The following is a 27,975-nucleotide window of genomic DNA, read 5'->3' on the forward strand; positions in this document are numbered from 1 at the left end:
TAAAGGATTAAGCTAGTTTTATATTAGAATTATATGAATTCCTTTTATTCTTCAATTTTAATTCACTTTACTTTACTTTACATATACATTTCTTTTTATTATATTATCATTGTATTATTCTTTCTTCTGTTTATTATATTTTGGTTGTTAAATTTTTGTTCTCTGTGTGTATTGTGCGAAGATAGCCATTGTTTAACAGGCCAGCAATATCCAATGAATTTGAATGTAAGAAATTCAGGGAAAAGACGAGGAACTACTACTTCACAACACTCACAGTTGTGCTACAGAATGACTACCCCAAAATTTCATGACATTCAGTAAATTAGAAATGGCCATCTGAATTAATCCCCATTTTAAAAAGAGATTAAACATTAAACATCACATTGGAACTGTGATGGCTACATATTTCTTCCAGTTTCAGAGGAAGTATGCCTCTTCCTACTGATTGTTATGGAACATGAATAGGAGATTATTATTTAATTACTCCTTGTACCATCTCAAAGGTATCTGATTGCCCAATATGGAACAGAATGATAGGTAGGCCTGACTGGATTTGGTCCATTCTAACACCACATTTCTTCTGTTCTTACTTCTTAAGAACTTTTCCAAGGTGACACCTTTCTCATGAGTTGCATATAATATGGTATTATTATACCATATTATACGCAACTCATGAGAAAGGTGTGGAATAATTCTCGTAGTTTTAACCAAATATGGCTATTCGATGTAAAAAGACAAAGAAATATTGATACCTTGAGGGAAAACTCCATAACATAGTTAAAAGGGGGATTACAGGGTTATAGATACAATGCTGTGAAAATCTGCAACGGAAACTTCTGTGTGAATGCCTTATTCTTTGCTTAAATAAGAATTGAAAATCAAGTCTGCTTCATTCCTCCAACCACACTATTCCATTGTTGCAGGCTGTCCTTCTCCATCACCTTCTCCTGAACTTCATTGAGGTGAGCTACTTAGGCCATAACAAGCTTCTGTTCCTTGTCTCATGGTCCTAGTCCCTAATCCAGGGAATAGCCTCTCCTCTGAAATGTATTTGGGTACTCACCAATCTATTATATCTAGGATGGTTCCCTTCTTTATTCTTATTGCCCTAATTTGAAATAGGCAACTCCCTCCCAAGAACCCTAAAAATTTGGGACGGCCCATAGTCTAATACTATTTTGAGATATGTTCAAGTCAGTGAATTGAGTGCCAGCAACCACTTCAACTCTGCCCCCAAACGTCAATCCAGTTGACTGATGTATTAATGTATACCCACTCTAAATTCTCCTTGACTGCTGGCTTCTACCCAGCCTAGATACATAACTGCTTCTTGCCTGTGTATGGATTGCTGTGCTCCTAGGACGTATGTGGTCAATATTAGCTATCAGGGCCATGTGGAGTTTCAGATTTGAAGGGAAAAGGTGCTTCAGAGTATCTGCTGGCAACTCCTTATATTAAAGATGCTTTTTCCTCGGCCTACACTGCAACTGTGGGGCAGCCACCCCAATCCGGGCAAAAAGGCAGCTGCTTTAAGAAGTTGTTAATAGGGGAGCTCGTGTAGCACCTGTTTGTCCCAAAGAGCGTTTCCCCCTCAGATCCAAAGTGCTGTACAATCCAATTAGGAATATGCAGAGATTCAATATGAAGTTTCGATCTGAATGCAACTTGATCAAACAATTGAATTAAATGATCCTTTTCCCCCCCAATACAATTGATTTCCCAAAATAATTTGAATAATTGAATCTAATCTAATTTTTTAAATCCAGATTGATGTAATGATTTGAATAGGATTGGAGCCATTCTGTATATCCTTAGTTACCATTGTGATTAAGAGAAAAGAAACTTTTTAAGAATGTCAGGGAAATCCTGATCAAACAATATCATTGGAGAAACCAGCACATATGATTTAGAGTGGGAACTGTAGATCTGGAGCCCTGGAACCATTTACCAAGGCCATAAATTTAATTTAAACCTACACCCAAGGTAATTACTCAGTAAATCTTTCAATAAGTGTCTTCTCTAGCTGCCTGACTGGCCTGAAATAAGACTGCCTTTTCCTGGGTTAATGAAGACATTGTGATAAATGGGCAAATATAACATCACCTTCTTTACTGTAGGATCAGCAAACAATGTCCATCAAGTCTCAAAAATATCTTCTTCTCTATGGATCCAGACAAATAATGTATGTTTCTCTTATTAACACAGAGCTAGCTCACATATTCAGATTGATCTGAGCCTCAAGTCAGGCTGAACCAAGAATATGTTGAAGCCAGCAAGTTCAACCCTTCTTTGCTGAGTCATCAGGAAATGTCCTTCTACTGGCTAATAAAATGCGCTTTACATTATAACAGGAATGTGAATTTTGCTTTGTCATGTATTAAGTGCAACTCCTCTCTATTCAACAGACATCCAGCTTAGCTTTTGGAGTTACCATCCAACAAGATTGATGTTGTTGGAAATGTGTATAAAAGTTCAACTTGGCTAATTCTCAGCTCCAGGAACTCTGGGAACTGTGGTCCTAACACATCTGGGAAGCACTAAGTTGGAAAAAACAGTTCAGAACTAAAAATGTTGTTGGTTCACATTTCAGTGAGAATGAACCCAACACACATTTCTTAAGTCTTCATGTTTATTAGATTTTTGCAGTGAAACTCTCTATGTTAAAAATGTGCACATCAGGAAACACTGTTGTTGTGAAAGAGGAGCCATCCCATCCCAGGAAACTCAGCTAATGAAAACAACAGGTTAACCAGGCAATGTCACAGCAAAAGCCAAAGATCCAATGATTATGTGCCTCTGAAATTACTGTTGTTGGGAAATCCCATGAACAAATGTGAGTGTCTGCCAGCTACCCACCAAGGGTGACCGTAGAGGGGACAAATTATGAAACATCCAACATGACACAAATTCTGCAACTTATATGCTTGCATCAGATGCCAAAATGCAAACATGTAAAGGCATGATTTGCATCATGTTATCACTGTGAACGATAGTCATTTTTGCACCATCCTGGCTGGCTACAGATGCTGCTGTATCCTCACCATACTTTCACATGGTAAATGTTTTAACAAAAAAGGGAAAGAAATACAACAAAGAATATACACGAACTTGAACAATATTTATGTTAGATAAGTATATATAGAATTGTAGTTGTTTACGAGGACATATTAACATGTTTTTCCTCTTCTCATACTTGTGTGAAGACCCTTTCTTCTTCATTATTACTATTTTTATTTAAATTCTCATTTTAATGCATAGAATAGAAAAAATACCTGTTGGCTCTTCCAACTATTATTCTCTTTATGGTTTTAATGATGGTCATAATAATATAATTGGTATTTTTGATGTGCTTTGTTGAGTTGTTATCTCAGCAAATATGGTAGCCAATGCTTCCTATCTCAACAGCTTGTTATATTTTATTGACAGAGCATAATGATGGGATTCAGTTATGCAAGTATTCTACATGATTAGGATTCAGGGTCTGAAATAGAAGATTAGTAAACTGTACAACATATGGAAGTTTAGATGCATTTATATAATGGAAACGATCGTTATATAGAGAACCATTTTGGTGTCGTGGTTGAAGACACCAGGCTACAAAATGGGAGACCATGAATTGTAGTCCCGCTTTAGGCATGAAGTTGGCTGGGTGACTTTGAGCCAGTTACTCTCTCTCAGAGTGCAAAAATGGTGCCAAGAAAACTTCAGGGACTTGTCCAGGCAGCTGCTAGGAGTCAAGATGGACTTGAAGGCAAAAAACAGTCAAATGAGCAAAAGCCACACTACCATCGTAAATGCAGATGCCAGGGAACTTAACTGGGAATAGAGGCCAGAAGGCAAAGAGACAGTTTTTAATTTTTTAAAAAATGAAATGTCTTATGGCCAAAATATCTTAAGGAAAGAAGAAACTCATATATAATGAGCAGAGATATTCAAGCTGAGGCTGGCATCTGGTTCCCAGTGGTCTCCCATCTGGGGAGCTAATAAGAACAAACTTAAGCTTCAGCCATCAATCTCTTATCTCTTTCATGAACTTAGTGCATGACCAGTGACCAAAAATCTGCAGACAAAGAGTGATGTCCAAAACCCCTTCTTTGTGGCTCCCCAGAATCCCTGAAGACCATATCAGCAAAATGTGGTTGCAAACAGTTGAAATGCAGAGACATGATTTTTCCCCAGTTTTCAAAGAAAGAAAGAAATGGAGATATAAAGGCTTTGGGTAGAATCAATACACCTAAAATAATTTAACAACATGTGTCCCCATAAACAATGAGTTCTGGTCCCTTCCACTGACATAATTGCATTTTCATGTGGCCTGCACCCTGTACCCTGTGTTTACTGACATTTTTTTTAAGGGAGTGTAATTAATGAAGTTGACCATTCTGGGTGTAAGCCATTCCCTATCCATAGGGAATAAGGTGTATGTTGCTGTGAGAAGGACTCCTGCAGGACTAGGAAGGACAGGAAGGAATCCCTTTTGGATATGTGGATGCTGTATAGCATAGACGAGTGTTTTTTCGCAACTTTGAGATGTGTGGACTTCAACACCCAGAATTCCCCAGACAGCATGCTAGTGAAAAACACAGGCATAGACTAAAATAGATCTGTGCATCCCTCAGTTGTTCAGGAAGTTTGAGAGCCTAGCCTGTTAATAATATCAAGCCACTCCAGATAGAAGAAATCTGATTGTGCTTTTTTGTAAAAAGACAAAAAGCATCACAGATGCATCAGGGCCTTATCAACTGGTGATATTTCTAAGTAGTCACAGCCCAAAGCAAGCTGGCTGTCATTAAAACTGTGGGCAGAAACAGATGTCTAATTGGGTGAACAACAACCTTTTCTCTCTAATTAAATTAATTGCTGTGTTACCTGTCTGGACTTTGAAAAAAATCTGGAGAGCTATTGAAACTGCCAGAAATGGCTGTGTGTGTGTGCGTGTGTGCAGTGTGTATATAAAAACACTTTCCATAGCTTTTTTGGAGCATTTTTTTTTCTTTTTGTTCTATTGAAGGTCATTTCCAATTTTATTTCCTGTACGATTTGAAGAATTAATGGCTCTTCCCTCCACAAGCTAAAGCATGTTTTGAATTGTCATCCTTCACAAGTTTCGGTCTTCTAATTTTCAGGCAGAAATAATACATTTAAACATATATACCATAACAACAACCAACACAGAAGGTATAAGAAAAGTTATTCCAAAGTTAGGTCAAAACTTCTGAACACAGAATTAATGGAAAAAGCTAGAACAACTGAGACCTAAGCTTTGAGGCACGTCATAGAGATCTTGATCTAATAAGGCAGATAGAGATTAATTGCAGGGAAAGGTAGAATTAAAATTCCCTAGAACAAATAAAATTGAAAACCATCTTGATTAGGTTAGGAAATTGAGCTGAAAAACATCAGAATGAACTTTAATAAAGATAAGTATAACATTCTTCACTTATCCAATATACAGGAGGATATCTGGTAAGGTCATGGTACTGATGAAAAAGAAACTGAAAACAGGTCAGAGAAGAACAGTGAGGATGATCAGGGGACTAGAAATGAAATCCTGGGGAAAGAGATGGAAGGGGTGAGTAAGCTTAACCTTGAGAAAAAAGAACCAAAGAGGTATATGGGTGATAACACTCTTCAAACACTTGAAGCAATATCACACAGAAGAGAGTCAAGGTTTGTTTTCTCTGTGTAGGACAGGAAATAATGGTATTAAGTTACAGGAAGGTAGATTTCAATTCAATGTTAGGGAAAACTTCCTAACAGTAAGAGCAGTTGGATGTTGAAACCAATCACCCCGAGAATGAGGGGTTCTTGTTCATGCTTCAAGTAAAGGTTAGACAGCCATCTGTTGGAGATAGTTTAATTTGGATTCTTGCAGGGCATTGTACTCAGTGGCCTAAATGGCCCCTTTCAATGATCTGAGCCTATGATTCTATTAATACCTTGACTGGATCACATATCATGTTTCTCTGATTTTGGCTTACCATACTGAGTAAATCTCTGTGTTGTGTAAACTAATGTTTATAGCTTAATATGATGTTGCAACCTAGCTATTGTGGCTTATTCAGTACAGCATATCAAAGCAAACTATGTTTTGGGAATGACGTGTGAATCAAGTTGGAAATAAGATCTACTGAAGGTTAGCTGGAAGAGATGCTTCATTTTGGATGCAGAAAATCCAAATTTTGTCTTCCTCTGATTAGTTAACAAAACTAGAAACTCCACTACAAATCTCTGTATATACTTCATAGAATAAGTAGAAGCAACCAAAAGAGATGTCTATACAAAAGACATATGTGATCGGTGGAAATTCATTCTTATCCATCCTACCATAGCTATGGTGAAGAGAGGGCAGATAGGTTTGTGTGTGAAAAGAAAATAGAATTGCAACACGAATAAGACTGATTCAGAAAAGAGTCAAGAGTCTGGGTTTACAAATGGTTTTAGGCCAGCCCATGGTTTGTTTGCATTATGTGTGAACCAATTAGAGTTTGTTCAATGAACTATCATTTTAAAAGCCATACTTAGTGTTATGTGTGGGTTTGGAAGATATGTTTCAGTGGAGTCTAAGGCTACCTGTGATCACGAGCCATGACAGCTAAATATGAATTCTAATACTGAGGACCATATGTCTTTTGATGCAACTTGCTGGAGAACGTGAGTAGCAGGTGGCACTTATTTTAGTGACTTACTTATGGGCTGGTCCCTCATTGTAAGAGAAGGCTGAACTAGATTAGCTTTTGTCTGGCCCAGCAAGTTTTTTCTCATGTTCTTTCTTTTAGATTTTACAAGTAGGCCATTTCTGGGATACTGACAATCCCTAGGGATCTTTTACTGTGGACTCTATGGATTTTGGACTGCTCAATGAACGCTTATGCTAAATCTCCACTAAGCTTCTACCCGTGTATTTATGATTACAAACAGGCTTTCAAGGCAATGGGAAAATGCCCATTTTGAAATGAAGCTGGTGGGTGGGGCAAAGCTAGTCACCAAACCACAGAGGGTGTGAACCTTATTTATTCTATCGCAGCCTATTTTCAACTCCACTAGAGGGCAAACCTCTGGTGTAACAAGTACATCTATTTTCATCTGCTCAGTTTAAGGCAAACAGGCAGGGATTTTCTTAACATGAATTTTAAAAAATAAAATACGACTCCTTTATTACTTCAAACTTGGTAAATGGTTTAAAAAGTCTTTAGTTTTAATAGCATGGAATCGATATCAAAATACCTTTCTGTCATAGCTGCTGTATATGAGTACCAAATAAATCTGTGAAATAAAATGGCTTTCATTATTCCCCTTTGTCCTCCTTATTTCTGATGTCTTCAGGCATTGCTAATTATTCTGCCATTCCCCAAATTCACTCAGTTCCCAAAGGTTTTTTTCTTTCACCTTCTGTCCTATTGCTTTCTCTTAATAAGGCTTTCCTTTCCCTTCTTTTTATTCCTGGCACTTCACTACTTGAAAAAAAAGTTATTTAAAAGCCAGGCTTTTGGTGGCAATTTGGATTCTGCTATCAAATCAAACTGGACAGACTGAATATCTGGTAATAGAAGTTAATTAAAGTGTCAGGTTTTTTTAGCATCAAGGAATGGTTTGTTCTGGCATGAATCTCAAGGTCTTTTGACAAGCGCATCTAAAGTATATTGTCGTGTTTAGAAAAATAAAAGGACCTCACGAAGAATAGGGGTGGAGAAACATAGAGGAATAGGAACAGGAACTGAAATAAGAGTATTTTTTTTAAATAAGGAGAAACGGAATCATTTCACACAATGCCTTTCCTGAAGGATAGACAATGGAGTGAGCTCAATTAAGGGAGTTAAAGGGTTAATCCATCTAGCTCAATATGAACTACATCAGTGTTTTTCAAACTTGCCAACTTTAAGATGTGTGGATTTCAAATCCCAGAATTCCCCAGCCAGCATGGGGAATTCCCCAGCATGCAGGCTGGGGAATTTTGGCAGTTGAAGTCCACACATCTTAAAGTTGCCAAGTTGGAAAAACACTGGTCTACATCATCCTTTCCCAGTCTGACACAATGTTGGGATGGCAACTTCTAGATTTCCTCACTACCATGCAGTCCTAAACACCTGCAGAGAATTGAGTTGAAGAAGGTTGGTCTACACATTCATGCAATGGTTTCCTGGGGTTTCCAGCCATCATCTGTGGATGCCTGGGGTTTAACTAGGATGCTAACCATTCCTAAAGGACAACTCCTCAGGACACTGCTTTCATCTCACCCCCAGTGCACCATAGAGGCAATCTACCATTGATTTTAGTTGCTCCAGTTTAAAAGTAATGGTTTCTCTCTTCTTCTGACACAAGTCTTATCATGGGCCTGTTGAAACACTTCATAAGCAGTGCTGGAGATGGTACATTCAGGGGATGGGAACCCCCCAACTCTTATTGGCCACTTGAGGCTGGTGAGGAGCTGCATCCTCCCCTCCAATCGTTTGGCACTGCCCTCCATGACCATTTGGTCGAGGCTGCAAAAGAACCTGCTTCTTCAGAGGCCTCTGTTTGTCTAATGCCTGACTGGCACTTTCTGAAGCATCTGTCAGGTGTTATACACACATGGGCTCATTGTAAACCAGTTTCACCACTCTTTTGAATGAGCGGTAGACTTGTCCTTAAAAGTACCGAAATCTTAGATATCTAAGTGCTAAGGGTTAGTAAAATGGAGAACCATGGAGAAATTGACTGGAGAAATTGATAAGAGCTGCAGTCTCTTGGCTAGTGGGTAACAGAACTGTTCCAACCTCAATCCTTTGGTCAACAGCACTAATAAATATTCAGGGGAGTCCCTAAACTTCTTCCATTCCCCAGTTAAAATCTACTCCCTCTCCAACACCTTTGGCTCTAAATGGAAGAGGAGGAGCCAGGATATGTTTGATTCCAGAGGGTTATATGGTTTATCAAAACTGTGCTCTTACTTTTTTCCTCTTTTTAAAACAGGCTCCAGATATTTGCCCTTGAAATTTATAGGCAGCCTGTTCTGTCCCCACTCAGTGATCCTTCGTCTTTCAACTCACAACTGCCACCCCGCTTCCACACCTGTCAGACAGTTTTTCAACTTTTTTTTTTAAACAGAGGATTAGCACTGTTCTAGAACAGTACCATTTCTGAAATAGTGCCATTCCAGAACAGCAGTAAACCCAAGTTCAAAAGAAGCCTGACTTTCAGATGGTCATCATTCTCCCTTTGCCCCCATAACAAAACACTTGTGCAAAAGCAGAGCAAGGTTTTGGCTGATGGCTATACCCGTTGCCCTAGCTACCTTTCAAAACACGCCTCCTTCCCCAGCTCACATTACAGAAAGCAATTTGTAGATGCCTTTCCAATTAGCTGGCAATGTTTGGTGGGAAGGCAAGCGAAGCCATGGGAATCCACCAACTGCTTACTTTAATTTGTCTTTCATTAAAACTTGGAAGGACAGCACCAGTCTTCTGCCTCATTCCTGTGGCAGAATATTGCTTGGCAAGGAAGGCAGTGCAAAGAATGCCAACTTTACTTTTCTGCAGCCTCAAGCATGGGTGGAAGCCCTTAGATATACAGGAGGAACAGCCTTTGTGATGGCCAGAAATGGTGACAAATTTAAAGAGGAATTAAACTGAAGCCTCTCAAGAACAGCTGCTGGAGGACATAAGCAAGAGGGGACTCTTGTGCCCATCCACAATGAAAACAAAAGGAGCTCTCAACAATCCTACTGAGAAATTCCTTTTGTTAAGGTAAAGACTTGTCCCAGTGAAAAGAAATTCTACTTCAAAAGCCACCCAGCTCTTAAAACCACAGGAGTAATGGGACATTAAAAATATTTTGGGGAACTCAAATTTGGAGAATACGTGGCAAAACTAATAGTACAGATACACAACTAAATGGAAGCAAGAATGGTTCCAATACATACAATACATCACAAGCACAGCAAATCTACAGATTGGTTTTTAAGGGGGCTTAAAGGCTTATCAGTATTGCAAATTAGCAGATGTATAAAAAGAGGGAAGTCAGAAACTCAACAGCTTCTTTTTTTTTCCTTTTCCTTTTTAAATTTTTTATTCTCTTTTTTGCCTTTTTAATTTTTTTTTTTAGTATTTCAAATTCACTAAACTTGTTTTGTTCATTTATTTTTCTTTTAGTAACATGTACAAAAACACATACAGTATATCCATATTTATATTATATTATAATATTATATTATAATTATATATAATTATATATATATAATTAAATATATAATTAAATATATAATTATATATCACTGAAGCAATGAGCATGAAACTGAGCAAACTCAGGGAGGCAGTGAAGGACCGGAAGGCCTGGCGCAGTATGGTTCATGGGGTCACGGAGAGTCGGACACGACTTAACGACTAAACAACAACAACAAATAATATTATATTATATTCACTCACACGTGCACCATGCAACAACACAATGGAGATTTTAATATCACGTAATTTATCTTAAGACCAAAACTTTTATTATAAAAGAAATACCTTGATGTATGCTCTTCCTTCATTTTTCATTTCATTTCCAATGTTATATTTAATTCTGAAGAAAAGTCAAATAATTATAATGCTTGTAATATCCACTTTTTTCCCTCTTATCTATATGCAACATTCTAAGGCACCTAAATAACAGAATATTAAGAATCTAAGTATATTATATAAATATCATTGTACTGAAATAACATATTGTATCAAAACTGAGAAGATAGAGCAAGAGATGGTCTCTATGGCTAGATAATAATTTAATAATAATATATTAAAGGATTTAGCTAGTTCTATATTAACATTTTATGGATGTTATGGATAGTTTCTACAAATGTCGCTATTCTGTATATTTTTTTCTGGTTTTATTAGCACTGTTATATTTTTGGTTGTACTTCATCATATTCTCTGATTGTTATTCTTGCCAGTAATAAATAAACAAACAAATAAATAAACACACACATATATATCATTGGTTGTTTTATATGCAGTTTGTTGAGATGCCTACGTAGCTCCTTCTTTTTAATTTTTTTGTTTTTAACTTTTTAAGTGTAAGCCACCCAAAGTCATTCTGGAGTTCGGCAGCCTCCAAATCAAATAAATAAATAAAAAATAAACGAGCCAACAGCCCCTTAAGGAAAGCAATATGGGCTACACGTTTTGAAAACTGGGAAGAAGAAAGGAAAACTGAGAATCAATCCACAGTTCTTGCATGTTGTGGGTGGTGCAATCAGTCAAAACAAATCCTTGCAAAGACATCAATTAGACACTAATTAATCTTGCACTCAACTTTCTGGCAATGGATTTGTTTGGATATGGTCAGATTCCCATGCGATGAGTTTCCCTAAGAATTCATGCTTACAGATTTGAAGGAGCTCCTAACAAGGTTTTGCATAAGTTCTTTTTGCGACAGCTGCAGAGAGCATCTGGTGGAGCGAACACACACTCAACAGCTCCTGTGCCAGGGGAAAATTGAGCCCCCTGCCATCATGAACATTCTGCTTGATGTTCTTCCCCACACACTGTGTAATTACAGGTATCGACATGCTGCTCATGACTTTTGAGCTTGTTTCTGATCAAATCAGTATTCCACACAGGGGGCTGAACCCAGGTGAGGGGGTGGGGGATTTGCAGGGGAAGATAGAATATATCTCATATACTTTTGCAGCCTTGGAATCGATAGGAGATTATTCAAGAAAAAGGGTAAGGAAGATGGGGGAGGCATTGGAAAAGTGGAGCCTGGAACTCTCAAAGAATAGTTTAAGAAGGTAGATGACTTGGTCACAGACCTTGTACCTGAAGTTGGCTGAGCTCGGTGGCTAATTTTGCAGTTTGATGACCCCAAGTGGCTACCAAACAGAGCAGAGCACCATAACAGGCAGCATTTTCCTGTAGCTTTCCCTGTTCCTTGACCATTTTCCCTTTCTGCATCATTGTCATAGATATGCATCAGGCTACCTTCAGGAACATGTGCAGTCATGCAGCTCCTTCCTTGCCAGTACAGTTCCATGCAGCCTTCATGCAGCTTCATAAGCTGGGCTAAGAGTTGGCTAGACCCAGTTTGCCTCCTGTTCCATGACGTCAGTCAACCAAGTTACTATCTCAATTCACAGTTCACTAATTCACATTTCTGTGAAATCCAGATGGATTAGCTTTGTAGCAACAATCAGAAATTGCCAGGTACTCTACAAGTTGTTGCTAATGAAAGGAAAAATCCATCGCATCCATATGGATATGTTATGCCAGGAAACAAATTAATCCTGAGAAAGGAAAAAGAAAATAGATTCTGGTCCTTAAATAAAGAAGAAACAAAGAATATTTACATACTGCTTTTCACTAGAACCAAAGAATGTGATTTATTCATTTATGACACAATTTTATATTTTGTGGCTTGCAAGCAGAGGCCCCCACAAAAAAATATGGAAAATACAGGCCCCCACAAAAAAATATGGAAAAACATGGAAAATAATTAACCTGCTAATTAATTAACTACACATAGAACACATCATGAATACCCAAATCTCCTACAGCAGGGTTCCCCAACCTCAGCAGATGCTGGCTGGGGATTTCTGGGAGTTGAAGTCCACCCATCTTAAAGTTGCTGAGGTTGAGGAACACTGTCCTACAGAATAGGCAGGACTTAAAGCCATGGAGTTTGTGACCTTAAGTACCGTTGGAGGCAAGGAATTCAAAAGTATGAGCAGACTGACCAAGTAGGGACATTGTTAGACTAGTCTCTCTTCATCTCATATATAGAAGCTCAGCAAGCTTTCCTTACAGAACTCATGGGGCAGAACTTAATCTGCCAGAACAGACTGTCTTATAAATATTCAGAAGCCAAGTCATGTCAGGTTTTAAAGGTAATAAACAGCACTTTGATTGGACCAAGAAGCAAACTGCATCAGGGTGGTGACCGTAGCATATGTGTTACAATGCTAAATGCTACAGCTGGTTAGTAGACAGGCCACTACATGTTGGACCCCCTGAAGTTTCCAGGTCATCTTCCAAAGTAGCCCATGAAGAACACATTGCAGTAGCCTAGATGTGAGAGAAGGATGGTTTAAGTCACTTGTCAGGGCTTCCCAACCCAGATAGAGCCAAAATTGGTTCATCATCTGGGTTCATTTATGTTAGATATACCTGGGATTCTACACTGAAGTATTAAATGCAAGGCATTAAAACAACAATAGAAAGCAGAGAAAATAAGCATAGTGGGAAGAGAAGGAAACACCTCTTGATTAATAAGGGTATATTTCACATGAGCTTCCAGATAATTACATCTTCCACTAGTAGATACCTCTGTAACACTTGTATTTTTTCAAGTCTGTGTTACATTTACATGATTGGTCCACCTGCATATGAAAAGCCCTATACCAAAATCAGGTTGGCCTCAATTAATGGACTGGTGCAAAATGGAGGGAAGGAGAAAGAAGAGGGAAAGAACTGCTGAAGTGAAGAAGAAAAAAATAAAGTAAGGACTAGGAAGTTGAAACTATTGGGAAGAGTGTTAGAAAATCACAGCAGGGCAACACATGATGGAAAATGTTACAGCTGAAAATGGTAGGAAATGCTCCATGCTGCTGCTCACTCATGGGACCAGCTGGCAGGAAATGAGCATTAGTTTCTAGAATTATGATTTCAACTCCCCCAGGAGTTATTGCTGCCAATGGAACTGGACATTTGGAAATCACTTTGCTGTCACTTCATGAATCATATGTCTGTCCTTTGGCATGACTACTGCTCAAAAGCTCTGTAGATGCGTCTGATACCTCTGCCTGGAATAACAGCACCCCTGCTTCCTCCCTCCCTCCTGTTCCATTCCAATTTCTTCCAAAACGGGAGGGAGACTTCCAAACATTTTATCCCTGTTGCAAAGTAATCTCTATTTATAGTGCCAGACCGGTCTCTCATACTTGTAATGCCAAAAGTGATTTATTTCAATCAGCTGAATCCTGTCCCAACATGTACATGAGAGTGGAGTAATTAAGAGAGTGAAAATACAAGGACATCTCCTTTCTTCCAGTGCTTCTATCACCAAGTATTATGCTGAGGAACAGAGCAAGTAAACTGCACACAGAGAAATATCCTGACCTGGGCCATAAACGAGTATTTTAGTGGGAATGTCTGCAACCATTCCTGCACCCCTACCACCAGAAAATTGGGTAGGAAGAATTCTGGACTTTGGAGTCCTTGGTGCTCTCTGAGCTTGGTTGTTTGCTTGCAGACATTTCATTACCCAACTAGGTAACATCATCAGTGCACCAATTCTGGACTTGGATGATAATGCCCTACCTTCAATTGTATGCTGCTCCCTTCTCCAACCCAGGGAGCACAACATTCTAATGTGTGACCCACATCTGTTTTCTTTTTCTATATAGTTTGATATCTTGGCCAGCAAAGCAATCATGGCTCTTTTCTTGTTAGGAGAAATTATCAATACCCCTTAAGAAGGGCAGGCCTTGTTAGTGAGAACAACTGCTGGATGGTCCAGTCTTGTAGGTTGGATTAGGCCCATGGGACAGTGATTCCCCATCCCTGATAAAACAGCTAGGTCACCATTTTTTTCCCTCTGCAATTTACCTCTGGACTTTTGTTGTGATGAAGATGTTTTGAAAGAACCAAAAAAGTGCTGATAAGGAGATGGGCATAAAAGATTAATTTCAGCAAAATGAGGCCACCTAAGTACTTTTTGGATTCTGTAGATAGCAGGAGAACATGGCATAGCACTTAGCAGTGATTGTACCCAAAGGCAACTGACTTATAGCAAAGAGGAAAATATGTGGTGTAGTCTTCCTGAGATAGTGCAGAGTTCTAGATTGCAAATGAGCAAATGCCAGTGTCTGCTGAGCCTAGATTCATATTTTCTCCCCTAAAACCAAACAGCAAATGGAGAGGCAAAGGACCAGTTGCAAATAATTTTAAAAGTGAGAGATTCCTAATCTGCTGCTGCTCCAAAGGACTCAACGTTGGATCTGTTATTTAGGTGAGTGCTGGCTGGCTAGGATGATCTGGTTATCCAACCAGTTAGGAGGCAGATTGTGTAACTGGCCATTTAAAAGCCTATTATAAGCTAGGAAGGCAAAATGATAGTATGTCTTTTATAACTCGATGCTTTTTGTAATAGCTATAATGTGGTTGCATGCTGCTGCAATGGCCGGAGCACGGGAGAAACCTTCTAAAGAATGAAGGTGGAGGAAGACAGTAAGAGTGAGGGTGTGTCAAAATCTCCTACCAGTAAGAAAACCTCCTAACTACAACTCTGTTGAGCTGGACTACTGCAAAAAAAAAAAAAAAGGGGGGGAACCAGCCTTGCTCCAATTTCAAATAAAGTGGCATGGAGCCAGAAAGTAACCAATTTAGCTCCACGGAGCAATTGACACCATAATATCAAACTGCTGCCACAATGCCTTGTGTAGCACTGCCTTACGTGGCTTTCCACCTGTGATAAGCTAGACAAGACGTACAAGTATAAAAATAAACCCTCTCCTTTGTGGAGACACAGACGGACAACAGGAGACACAGATCGATGCCTATACTCCAAAACCCAGTAAGGAGGAGTTGATGTTATTTTCCTTTAAAGTGCTTTTAAGATTCAGTTAACTTCTTTGATAATTGCTCTGGTGGGCAACGAAGCATAAAGCAACATAAACATTCGCTGCAGATGGGGAAAGGCATTAACAAAAAAAAAGAAGAAAAGAAAAGAGCCCTTTCTGTGGGTTGTCATAATATCGTGGATTCTAGACGGAATGCAGTGTGTTCTGCATTCGGATCCCCTGCTTTGCCACCCAGAAAGGGGAATGTGAATTCTGATCTACCTCAAGGCTGGCTAGCAAAATTCTCCCATACTGCAGTGTTGGGCTTCCAGAAAGGAAACTAGGGGTTTCCAGGGCTTCTCTTGGTGCCCACTACTCTTTCCTTGCCTCACCTGTCTGAGTACATTTTTATAAAGATGATGTTAAGATTAAAAAATATAAATGGGAAGCTGGAATGCGACAAAACAATTTTCTGGGACGTTATCTTTATTTTCACAATTGCTTCTGGCCTCTACCTCAGCATTCTTAGAAAATAAACATGATTGAGAGATACAGCCTAGTTCTCTGTTTGCAACAATGCTGGGCAGTGAAAAGCATTTTCATCAGTCTCCCCCACCCACTCCACAAAATACATGTTTTGTGACTTGTCATACATACAGGTTTTGGCCTTTATTTGTTACGTGAAATTTCAGATTTTTATGATTAGCACTACTTCCATGCTTTGAACAGGATACAGGCACTAAAATATTTCTCATAACTTACATTTATGTCCTTAGTATCAGTGCACTTGGCACCGATTGGCAAAGCATTATTTATCTAAGCTTTAGCACATCAGGTTGATGATAATAATGGCACAGGAGCATGTACCTCTAGTTTATTTCTAGTCAAAGCAGAACACCCTCCTTTAAAAATTTATTAGCCCGTCTCTGGCTATACCAGCATCTGTACAGAGGTTGAAAGACCAATTATAGATCTGCTCTATCAATAATGTTAGCTGCTTGCAACAAATCATAGCAAAGTGACCAAGTTTGATCAGGCAACAAATCAGCTATTGGATTTCACCTGACCTTCTGTGATCTATGTGTGAGCCAAAGGTTCTCAAGTTCTGAAAATGAAGCACGGTCAGTATCTGAGTTTATGGCTCAAAAGTTTCAGTGCTGTCAGCTACTAATTAATTACCACACTGACCACATTTTTTTCTTAGCCATAGATCACAGGTTTCTGATCTCCAAAGAAACCCAAACCAAATTTTTTTAAAACCATTGCCTTCATAAGGAAATGGGTTTATTGACTGTATCTTATGTACAAAGGATTATCGTGTATACATAGATGTGTGCCCATGAAAAATAGCTCAATATGGATGGAGCTAACATTGTTTCCATGTAGCAAACTTTGGAGAAATTTCTCAATTTGTCATCATCTCTCATTTAAGTACAGAGCCACTGCTAACAGATGAGAGGCATACATACTGAAGTGAGTGTCACCAATTGTACAGAGGTTGTGTGTGTGGGTGCGGTAAACTGACCAATTGGAATGGCTTGGAAAATAGTTACAAATGGAAATTTGATTGACTTCCAGAATTGGACCAACTGGAAGAGAAACCATTCAGATGCTTAATATCTGCAGGTCAGACTGCAGTGGAAGGCCAGAAGTAGGGATAATAAAAAGCAAATTAGTAAATTGGCAACTTTGCAAAGATCATCTTATTTGCATGAAGATGCCGAAGACAAGCGTGCTTTCTGTGATTTTGCTTCATGGTGGACAATTAGGAATGTACAAGTTAGAGATATAATAGATATATGATATGTGCTTAGTTCATATTTTCATACAGACATATCCATTTTTTATTTCCAGCCAATACACAGAACGAAACAGCTACCCTTTGGCGTTTGCAGTTTTCCAAATGTTACAATGCAGTTCTGTTAAAAAAAAAAAAAAAGCATAGAAAATGCAATAGCAAATACAGTGCATGCAGAAATGTGTATCTTGGTGGAAGTGCATGGAAAATATACTTATAGGGAAATGTTCTTGCTAAAATGTGTGCATATTAGACAACATTTGTAAAATGCATACATTAGAATACAAAATGTTTATGCATTTTCATGGAATTTTTTAAAAATGACCAGAAACACAATGTAGTATTACATCCAGAAAAATTAGAAATTGGAAGAAACCAAAACATATCAATTTGGTTAGAAGGGAGGAACCTTCTACATGGAAGACTTCTGTGAAGGGAATGCTGATGGGACAGAGTTCCCATCCCAGCTGTAGAATTCCTATCAAATGAATGAATGAATGAATGAATGAATGAATGAATGAATGAATGAATGAATGACTTTATCACAGTCATAAAGTCACCAAGCACCTACACATATTGAAATCCCTTTCCTTCCTCCAAGTAAACTAAGCACATAGTTTACTAAGCACATGGATCATAGATAAAGGAGATTAGTTTGGTTTCATATAGTCCCACTTTCTCCTTCATCTCCTACCCAGAGATCCCCATTGCCTGAATAGGTTAATGGTCCCACTGAAATTTTCTCTTTTTGGTTGATGAATTTGATAGCTCAGGATTACGAGCATAGCCATGCGACATCTGTGATCTTAATATGTTCATTTAGCTCTATCTACATCTCACTAAACATGCAAAATAGCTCAGTGGAAACAACCAACTGATGGGCAGGTGAGGTTTCTTTTATCCCATTCCTATGACCACCCATTCAACCCTTTTGTCTATCTCACCTCCTCCAGTTAATCAATCTTGACTTCCAGTAGTCCCTACACATCTAGCTGGGGAAGGAGGAAGCTAAGGCAAGGAGAAGTTGCACTGGACACAGGGAAATGTGATAAAGATATCACATTTTCCCAGGCTGGAAACTCTTGGGGAAAATGTGGACTGGGAAGAACATGAACTGCCCCATCTAATTATTCTTCAGAAACTTATTGAGTTATTACATGTGATAAAAAGCAAACAATATTAAAATGCCTTGATTTTCTTACTTTCAAGTACTACTTACTTGCTCTCAGATAAGTGAAGATAAAATTTTATCTTCATCTCAAATAAATCTAAAAGCAGCCTACTGCATCTTTCCCTTGTTCCTCTGCAATCTGAAATAGCACCATGCAAACTGGTAACTTCATATAAAATTCCCTGCTATTGGGATATATTATTTAAAGCTAAGCTGAAAGTAGGGGTATCAGTGGGAAAGTTTGAAAAAGTCAAAATGGTGACCACAAACACACTCATGAAACCCCACCCCTTTTTTGCATGCATCACTTGGGCAACACATGGGAAAAGTGGGCAAGGCTTCAATTATGTAACTATGGTCATCATCTCGACTTTTTTTTAATACTCTCCGCAGACATCTTTGTTGAAAAGTCAAATTCACAAGCACTATTACAGCAAGGGACAATGACTTGAGTTGTATATACCAGTGTTTCTCAATCTTGGCAACTTTAAGATGTGTGGACTTCAGTTGACATGCTGACTGGGGAATTCTGGGAGTTGAAGTCCACACATCTTAAAATGGCCAAGGTTGAGAAACACTGGTATATAGAGTTTCTTGGAAACTGTGCATTGCTTGGGACACAGGACATTTCCGAATACAGATGCAAAGAACTGTTCAGGAAGCCTCAGGTCTGATGATCTTGTAAGAGAAACAAAGTATTCTGTCACTTTGTAAGAATACTAAGTGCCATGGGAGAAATTCTGAGGACATTCATACTGCATCAGAGCATATTAAACTGTCTTTTAAAAAAATAGAGCAGTCATACAAGAAACAAAGGCAGACAAACCAGCCCGCTCTGCACAACTCTTGCTCTTCTGGCTGATTGTAAATTTCATTTCTTATTCTTACTTTTGTGTTATAAATCATATGCAAGTTTTTGCATCACTGTGCTAAGGTAGGGTCCAGGAGTGGGTCATTCTCAAGTTTGTTATTTCCAATGCATATCCAACACACACTAAGGTAATTTTGGCATTTCATTTTACAGCAGTTCCCACTCAATTCACATTTTTTTTTCTAGTTTTCCAACAACTCAAGGATGTTCATGTGGAGCACTGTCAGATGAGGTATATTCAAACTGAAAGACTGTCAGCCTTTCAGTGCCAGTCTTTTCTCCAAGAGAGAAGGGAGAGAGTGTGAAGGAAGGATCTCACAAAATTATTTTGCTTCTAATTTGCCATCTTTCCCTCCTCTGGGCTGTCATGAAGCGGGAGAGGCTGTTCAATCAATTTTAATTTAGAAAGTCCAAACAGATTGGTGTGATATTTGTTGAAAGAAGCCCTCACTTTAGCAGATTTATGTAAACTGTTGAGAACAACAGAAAAAAGTAATCCATCAAACTTGTCCAAGAGGCATTCATCCTGCTGTTACAGAGTACGCTTTTGGCTAAAATGAATTAGCTTTCATAATCTAAGAGCTTCTTGGATTAGGGTTTTCACAGAATTCGTAACATTGCAACAAAGAGTGGAGGTAGCAGTGGAAGAATGTTTTAAAAAATGAACGATGCCTAGATTGGCCAGCTTCAACGGATGGTTTTCAGGCAACCTTATCATGCTGACTACTTAACTCTTACAAACAGAACACGATACAGTTCAATGATAGAGTGTACGTGCAGCATTCACAAAGCAACAAGTTCGTTCTCCAACACGGTCAGTGGAAAGGGTTTCATGGAGATCCTGAGCTATGATCCTCACCCTGACAATTTCACAGCTGCTCTTGTACTGATGGAAAAGCAATTGTTGGTCCTGTTCCATCCTGGAATCAGTTGTTAGCAAGTACAAAAAGAAGTTGCTAACATCTTAAGAGAGTAAGGAAGACCTCAGGGGAAACTCAGCCTGGATATAAGCAGAAGTCTCCAGAAATATGAAGAGACCCTTCCAGAATGTAAACAAGCTCTAGAAGTTGGTTTCCTTCTCCGTCATGACAACCACTTCCTTGACTGGCTGCTGGGATCCCAGTTCAGAGCATTCCCATCCAGAACTGCCAATCAGATGCTTCTTTGGCTGGGGCAAGTCTTCTGATGGAGCAGTGAGCTGGCATAATCGCTGTGGAAAGACAAGGAGAAGAGTAGGCAGTATCTCTGCTAACTAAACTATCAGACAAATTGACACCCAAATTAATCTGCCTCAGTTGTGATGGACAAAGGCAACCCAAAAGCCCATCCATTATATTTCATAAGGCAGGTTTATTGGAATATACATTTAAAAGAGCAGATGGGAAATGGCTTAATGCTTTGTGCTATTTTGCTTTTAGGTTCACTGTTTGTTGACATATTATGGCACATAATAAAATACCCAGCAATGCTTACAGTAGAGATGATTTAATGGATTGCATACTTATCAAAGTACTGGATTAGGAAAAAAAGCACACTTATTTATTGTGGCAGTCAGGGATGAGAATTTCACTTTCCTTAAGGCACTCATTTTTTTTTTCAATCTTAAATTTGTTTTGTCCCATTCCTATAAGAATTTGCTTCTTCATTTTTACTTCCCATGAGAATATGCACATGTTGTCACTGTCATTTCTCCAGTATATGCACATTCATGCAATTATGGCTGAGTAGATATTTTTACATTCAAATTTTAATCAGAGAACAACGTTATAAAGCTTGCAATATCATTGTTTTCTAGTTCACGTATTGGTTTAAGAAGTGAAAATTAGATAAATGTGCATTTAAATACACAATAAACTAGCTTTTCTTCCATACCCATGAGGGGGAAGGTTTCATAAGTCAGAATCCTATGTGAATATTTCTGCCTGTACTCTCAATAGTTTTGTAATCAACAACTTCAATCTTTTCTTTTCATAACGGTCTAATGAATGAATCAAACATAGTTTCACAGCCTGGAGACCCAAGTGGGCCATAGCACTTCATGAGGCCTTCAGCTTAATTTCAAAAGCCCTCTGCAAAAATCAGCTCAGACCCCTGGTAAATGCTATAGATTCATTCCCTGCTAGGCTCAACCTTTCTGAACTTCCTTTATCTGATTCTCTTCCACCTTCACCCAGCACTAGTCATTTGAGAAATGAGTGTATGAAGATACTCATACAATGTTGCATGCAGCTATCAGCGTCTTCTGAGAACCATCTGTTCTTAGGGTACTAATACAACAGTGGCATTACAAGATTAGAATCTCCTCAGAGAGTTCGTTGTGAAGATGGGAGGGGAGGACCATGTTGCCTTTTGGAAGATAATGTGGTAAAAATAGTAAATAAAATTAAGGAAGCTATTTTGCTATGAGTTGCTCAATTTAATTCAGAGGTCCTCCTGTCACTCTGCTCATTCAGATTTCTACCCACTTGAGATCAAATTTTCTCTGTGTAGGAGCACAAAATATTGTCCTCTTCTTAGAAAGGTTAACACAAGACATCTTAGTTTTCACAACTCCTGATGTTTTCTAAGAGATGCTCTTTACATTTAAACCAAGGCTTTATCATGTGACAAGTTACCAGATGGATGTGGTAAGGCCACCTCCAACACAGATTGCTGTACTCCCAGGAGTTTTATGTATTGAAGAGTATGGCTGCTCTCTACAGCATTTCAACATCATTTTTGTAAAATGTTCATTATGTTCCCCAGAATGGTTGCGCAAGTGGAAATGTTAGTAGCTATAGTAATAATATTATTTGTTTATAGCACCCAACTTGAGCACTATAATCAAAACCCTAGAGGTGGCTAGAATGTTTTTTAAGGTACTTGGATAGTAAAATGTTCATTTTCCTATTGTGAGACACAGGTAGCATCAACAATTAAACCAAACATTGGTCTGAAGAGTAAAACTGGTGTTGACTGTGCTTTTCCGTGTGGAAGTAATTTAAAAAATTTCTACTTCTGCTACTGTTAATTAACTGATTTTCTCACTATACTGTTCTGTATCTCTACTTTTCTATTAAATGATGTGCAAAATTTACTCTAGGTCAAATGGATTTTTAAAATTATTATATAATAACTGCTGTGTTTTTTAACGTTTGCTCCAGCTGTTTATGTTAATTATATTCTGTGTTGTTTGTTTTGGCCTTTGGCAAAAACAATAAACTGAATTTCAAAAGCTACCCCAATGTAAATTAGGTTTTGCCCTCACCTTCTTCATTTAGTGTTGTTACAGTCTATTTTTATTACATTAAACTCAATTCATACTAAAGCCATGCTGTTCTACAATCAGACTGAAGTGATTCTACCCAGGATTTAATACAAACACTGTTTTCCCCATTATAATCCATAATTCCCATTTGCAGAGCAAAAGAGGGTGGGGAATGCCTCTCCCTGATAGGTAACATAGGGACAAGTCCAATTGCTATATTGATCTTTTTAAAAAATGTAATACAAGAATACAGGTTTGTTCTAGATCAGACTTCCTCAATCTGTATATCCCCTAGAGCAGTGTTTCTCAACCTTAACAACTTTAAGATGGGTGGACTTCAACTCCCAGAATTCCCCAGCCAGCAAGGCTGGCTGGGGAATTCTAGGAGTTGAAGTCTACCCATCTTAAAGCTGCCAAGATTGAGAAACACTGTTCTTGATGTAGACTTTGAACACTCTACATCTAATCCAATGTAACTGTTGCTGCGATTCTGAGAGCTGAAGTCCACACAGCTGAAGGATAGTTAAAAGTAACTGAAAAATCATCCATGACCCCAAATACTAAGATGCCACCTCAGTGGAACACAAGACAAGAGTATCTGCAATCTATATAACATGGGAGCAAATAAATGAAGATGATTTCAGAGAAAATGGCTAGTAGTTACATCCTGGTAACTGCTTCTACTCCTTCTACTATTTCCTTGAAGCATGAGCTCCACATGATATAAATTTACAAACAAAGGTTCATAATGTAAAAACTTGGAATTCCTCACAAGGATTAACCCCCCCCCCCATACACAAATGAATTATTTGTGCCAAATGAACTCTATGTGCCAAAGGTGGACAGAAGTGAGCTTTAGTAGATCTTAGAGATCTAATAGATCTTAGAGGGAAGGATTAAGTTAGATTGGCGAGGGTTGGGTTTCCAATTATTTAACAATAACAGCAACAGCCCAGACAACCTTATATAAATCAAACTGCTGAAAAGAAGATTATTTTAAATAACCATAAGTGATTTGTGTGGACAGACTTTGAGCTGTATTCATTTCAGAACAAATTTCTAATCTAAAAATTCATGAATGATAACTGTATATATTCGGTTGACCTTCAGGTTTTAATAAAAGATCAGGTAGATCCTGCAAACTCAAAGATGCTAATTCTTGGTTTAAGATGGAATCATACACACATTTGGCATAAATCCCACTAAATTCCATGGGACTTCTGATTGAACCTACATAAGAATGTACTGTTAGTAAAGGAAAAAGTAATGTTTCTCTGCATTAGCGCATTGAAATGTCTGCTTTATACGTTCATCTCAATTTTACAGAACCAAGTGTTATGTCACTGAGGTCATTCTTTCATCTCTGCTAACTGAAAATAGTTGAACAATCAACAAATATATTTCAAGAACCATCAAAATTGGTTCCAATTGTCTCCTGAAAATGCAAAAGTCTTGAACTCCTATGTTCTTTTCCATGGGAGTTCAAGACTTTTCAAACCTGTAGAATTCACACTCTTTAAAAGAACTGCATTCTTTTCTCAATTGGCAATCATCTCACCATTTCCTCAGGGAACATGAACATTATCACTGGGTGTATACAAAGGTTGGGTTAATAACACATGCTAAAGCCATAATATAGTTTGTTTGGGTTTGGTTTAGGGTGTGAACAAAGCAATTGTGGTTTGTAAGTTGTGGCTCAGAATTCTGGATAAGCTGAGACATTGAAATTCATTCAAGCCAGGGTTCAATCCGTATATCATGCCTGTAGAAATATCAATGTATAGCTGTTGCAGACTTATCTCTCCATCTCTCTATCGATCATCTATCTGCCTATCATCTATCTGAAAACAGCAACCCCCCTCCCAATAATACTACTTTTCTTTTTTCAATATTGCATTATTACTGTTGGTTGCACAATCAGCCAGATGTTTAGACTGAATTTGGCATTTTTATTCACCTATCAAGTCCTTCCCAAGGACCTGGGATAGGCAGATGTTGTTTGATGATGTTAGAGGTATCGTCACAGGATATAAGCTGTTCCAAGTAAAGCTGCCTTTTGCAATTGACTGATGGTGATTTTATCAATGCCAGTGGTGTTCAGGTGGTGCTCCAGATGTTTTGGGATTGCACCTAAGGCGCCTATAACTATTGGTACTATCTTTGCTTTCTTTTGCCATAGTTGTTCTACTTCTATTTGCAGGTCTTTGTATCTTGTGATTTTCTCCAGTTCTTTCTCTTCTCTTCTGCTGTCTCCAAGCATTGCAATGTCCACTATGCAGACTTTTTTGTCTTTCTTATCAACAGTTATTAAGTCTGGGGTGTTGTGTGGCAGGCACTTGTCTGTTTGAATTCTAACTATTACAGGGCCAGTACACAAAAAAACTAGCAGGCAAAGCAGATAATAACAAGACCCACAATGGCTAAGAGCAAGAAAGTTGAAGAAAGAGGCAGAGGGCTAATTCTGGCTGCACAAGACCAAGCCTTAAGAACAAATGCATACAAAGCCAGAATTGAGAAGACAGCAACAGACAGCAAATGCCACCTCTGCAAAGAAGCTGAAGAAACAGTGGACCACCTAGTCAGCTGCGGCAAGAAGATCACCCAGACTGACAACAGTGAAATGACAAAGTATCAATAGTGGTGCATCGGAATATCTGCAAGAAATACTATTTGCCTGCAAGCAAGAACTGGTGGAACCACAAAACAGACAAAGTAATAGAAAACGATGAAGCTAAAGTGGTCTGGGACCTTAGAATTGTTGTTGTGTTGTTGTTGTTGTGTGCTCTTTACCTTCTGTCTATATTTTGTTTCAAGCTTTACTTCCTTTCCTTTACTGTCTGGGTCTTTGTCTCACATTATTCACTTGAGGCAGACATTAAACCAGTGCTGACGTCTAATGTCATTTCTTACGTTACACTCCCTAATCGGTAAATAAAGCCCTGTGGACATGACGTTGCCTTTCTAGAGGTCAGAGCCCTGGGAATGGCCCTGATGCAAGGTTCATTCTCTTCGGGGCTAGGGTGAGATTTCCCAGCCTTTCGTCATTACAATTCAAATTATTTTACTAAGATATATATATTCATATCCATAAAAGTATGCCTATAAAATTGAGTTCTATTGTCCTAAAATATTGTCATCCCATAATCTACATATATTAGTGAAGAATCATCTATCAATGATAGGAAATGGCTGAGTTTACACATTGCCTTCTGCCATGGCTTGTTTTAATCATGGTTGGTTGAAACATAAATCCAGGACTTTTTGAATTGTTTGTTGTTGAACACATAAAATTAAACTGTAATAAGCGGGGTTATGGGTAATGCTAAAAGCAAACAATTCACATAACGGCTCAGTGTGATTTGTGAATTCAGGCAATGATTACCTGTAGTTATTGTAACAAACTGTATTAACCATAGTTATAACCCAAAGCAAGTTTTGAACTTTACAGGCACCTCTTGGTTTAGATCCCATTTGCTCAGTGCCTCGGTCTTCTGAGGTAGGGCAACAACTACAACTATGATTGTCAATTAGACAATGTAACAATTTATAGTTGGCAGTGACTGATTCTGATTTGTCATCAGTTGCACTGTGTTAGGTTTGTAGTTAGAAAACAAAAAATGTGTATAGCTAGAAGAAATGAAAAGTGTCTTTTGTCACCTTGAAAAAGGATTGAGGCATGAAACATTTCTTAAGGACTTTAGGATTATTTCTCTCCCGTCTTTGATTATTTGCATGTATCTTCTCATATTTGATTTGATCAATATGATGGCAATAAGGATTCAGAACGATATGCAGACAAACTGGATATGTTTAAAATACACTAATAGCATTTAAAAAGAGGTCTTGCAAGCCTTAAGGGTTTAGTCGTCTAGAATTACCGGTAACAAACCTTGCTTTTGTTAGTTCGTTCTTCCATGTATCAGAAGGCATCTGACTTTCTCCCATTATGAGATGCTTTCATTATGTGGCCTTACTTTAGGGCTTATGTTATCATAGAAGAACAATGAATCTAGCATATAGAATACATCTTTTTGAGTGTCTGTAATACAAAACTGCCTGAAACAACCTGTCAATTGTATCTCCTATGAAAGAATGGCTAGTCATGTAAAATAACCATGCACGGTTCTATGTCCTCAGAGAAGTTCTTTTTTTTTTTCTTTCCTTTACCTCTTTTAAAGATCCTTTGGTTTTCAGGAGGATGAATATAATATGGGCTGGTATGCAGATCATAGAGGACAATGCCAACAACCAACCCACAGCGATCCCCCATGGAGGATATTCATATATGACGTTGTATTTGAGTGGTTGGTATCTAATGAGCGAAAACAGGAAGGTCGCCTGAGGATGACAAGAACAGACAGCATGACAGTATGCAGCAGTAAATTAGAAACATGTGTAAGAGATAATTAAAGAGAAGAAAAAGCACATTTAATCAAGGTCTTTCAGCATGACCTTTTCCAGCCTTGGGCAAACACAGTCTACAGTGAACTCCAATCATGTCAGCAAAAATTGAGATGGTTGTTAGGATCTACTAGTGTCTGCTGGCTTCAGCCTAGATTGTCTTTCCATATATTCTATATATCATATCCAGCATGTGTCTAAAAGCTGAATATTAAGTGAAGACAAAGTTGGAGGCAGAACTTTCCAATCCTGACATTAATGACTAGATTTAGGACCAGAAACTTAGCAAGCAGCAGTGAAGACTTTATTGATCACCCAAGGGCAAAAGACCATGTACTACCACTTTGTTTTCATTTCCTTCCTAGGTTATGCTATGCTATGCCATCTATTAATTACAAGTGCTTTTATGTTGCTTCAGTTGAGTGAATCTAAGTGGTTTACAAAAAATTGATTTAAATATCCAGATCCTGTATGGTACAGGGAATCTCCGGTCCACAGATCTGATGGGGTCTTGACACAAGCCCTGGAAATGGTGGCATCAATAGCTTCTACCTTGTCCTGCTTGGAGCAGCAGTACTCCTTACCTCTGATCGCTGCTTGGTTGCACTGAAGCAGCTTTGCGTTCATAAATGTTCCATATGGGACTAATAGGATAGAACAGCTCCTTGAGTCAAAGCCACTTACCCCCAATAAGTTCTGTTAAGAACAGAACTCTGGCTTCAAAAATGCCTTGAGAGGACTGAAGGAGAAATCTCTCAGGACTCTCCAACATACTATTTCTTAAAATACAGAACTGCTTCTTGCTAATTATTGCAGTGGCTGATCCAAGTTAAAGGATGGTAATTTCAGAAATGCTCCATTCAAGAGAACATCATTGTTCCCAAATGGAATGGGCCTGAAGAGACAGGATTCCCTAGCAGAGGGCTGAATTTCATAGCCCTATGCTGCATGGAATGACTTTCTCCATGGAAAA

At 38.4% G+C, this 27,975-nt stretch overlaps 1 protein-coding gene across 1 annotated transcript in view; it reads right to left on the reverse strand.

Moving 5' to 3' along the window:
• Positions 1-16,002: 16,002 nt before the first annotated feature.
• SLC6A12 (solute carrier family 6 member 12) overlaps positions 16,003-27,975 on the reverse strand; it is a 61,765-nt gene continuing 49,792 nt past the window's right edge. The window contains exons 14-15 of the mRNA XM_007429497.3: positions 26,769-26,939; positions 16,003-20,564 (exon numbers count right to left, since the gene is read on the reverse strand). Of these exons, the coding sequence (XP_007429559.1) occupies positions 20,415-20,564; positions 26,769-26,939 (321 nt within the window). The 3' untranslated portion in view covers positions 16,003-20,414. The remainder of the gene's footprint in view (positions 20,565-26,768; positions 26,940-27,975) is intronic.

Source organism: Python bivittatus, unplaced genomic scaffold (genome assembly GCF_059951505.1).
Source record: "Python bivittatus isolate LINGU-HERP-01145 unplaced genomic scaffold, Pbiv_v1 ctg000330_np1212, whole genome shotgun sequence".
NCBI lineage: Eukaryota > Metazoa > Chordata > Lepidosauria > Squamata > Pythonidae > Python > Python bivittatus.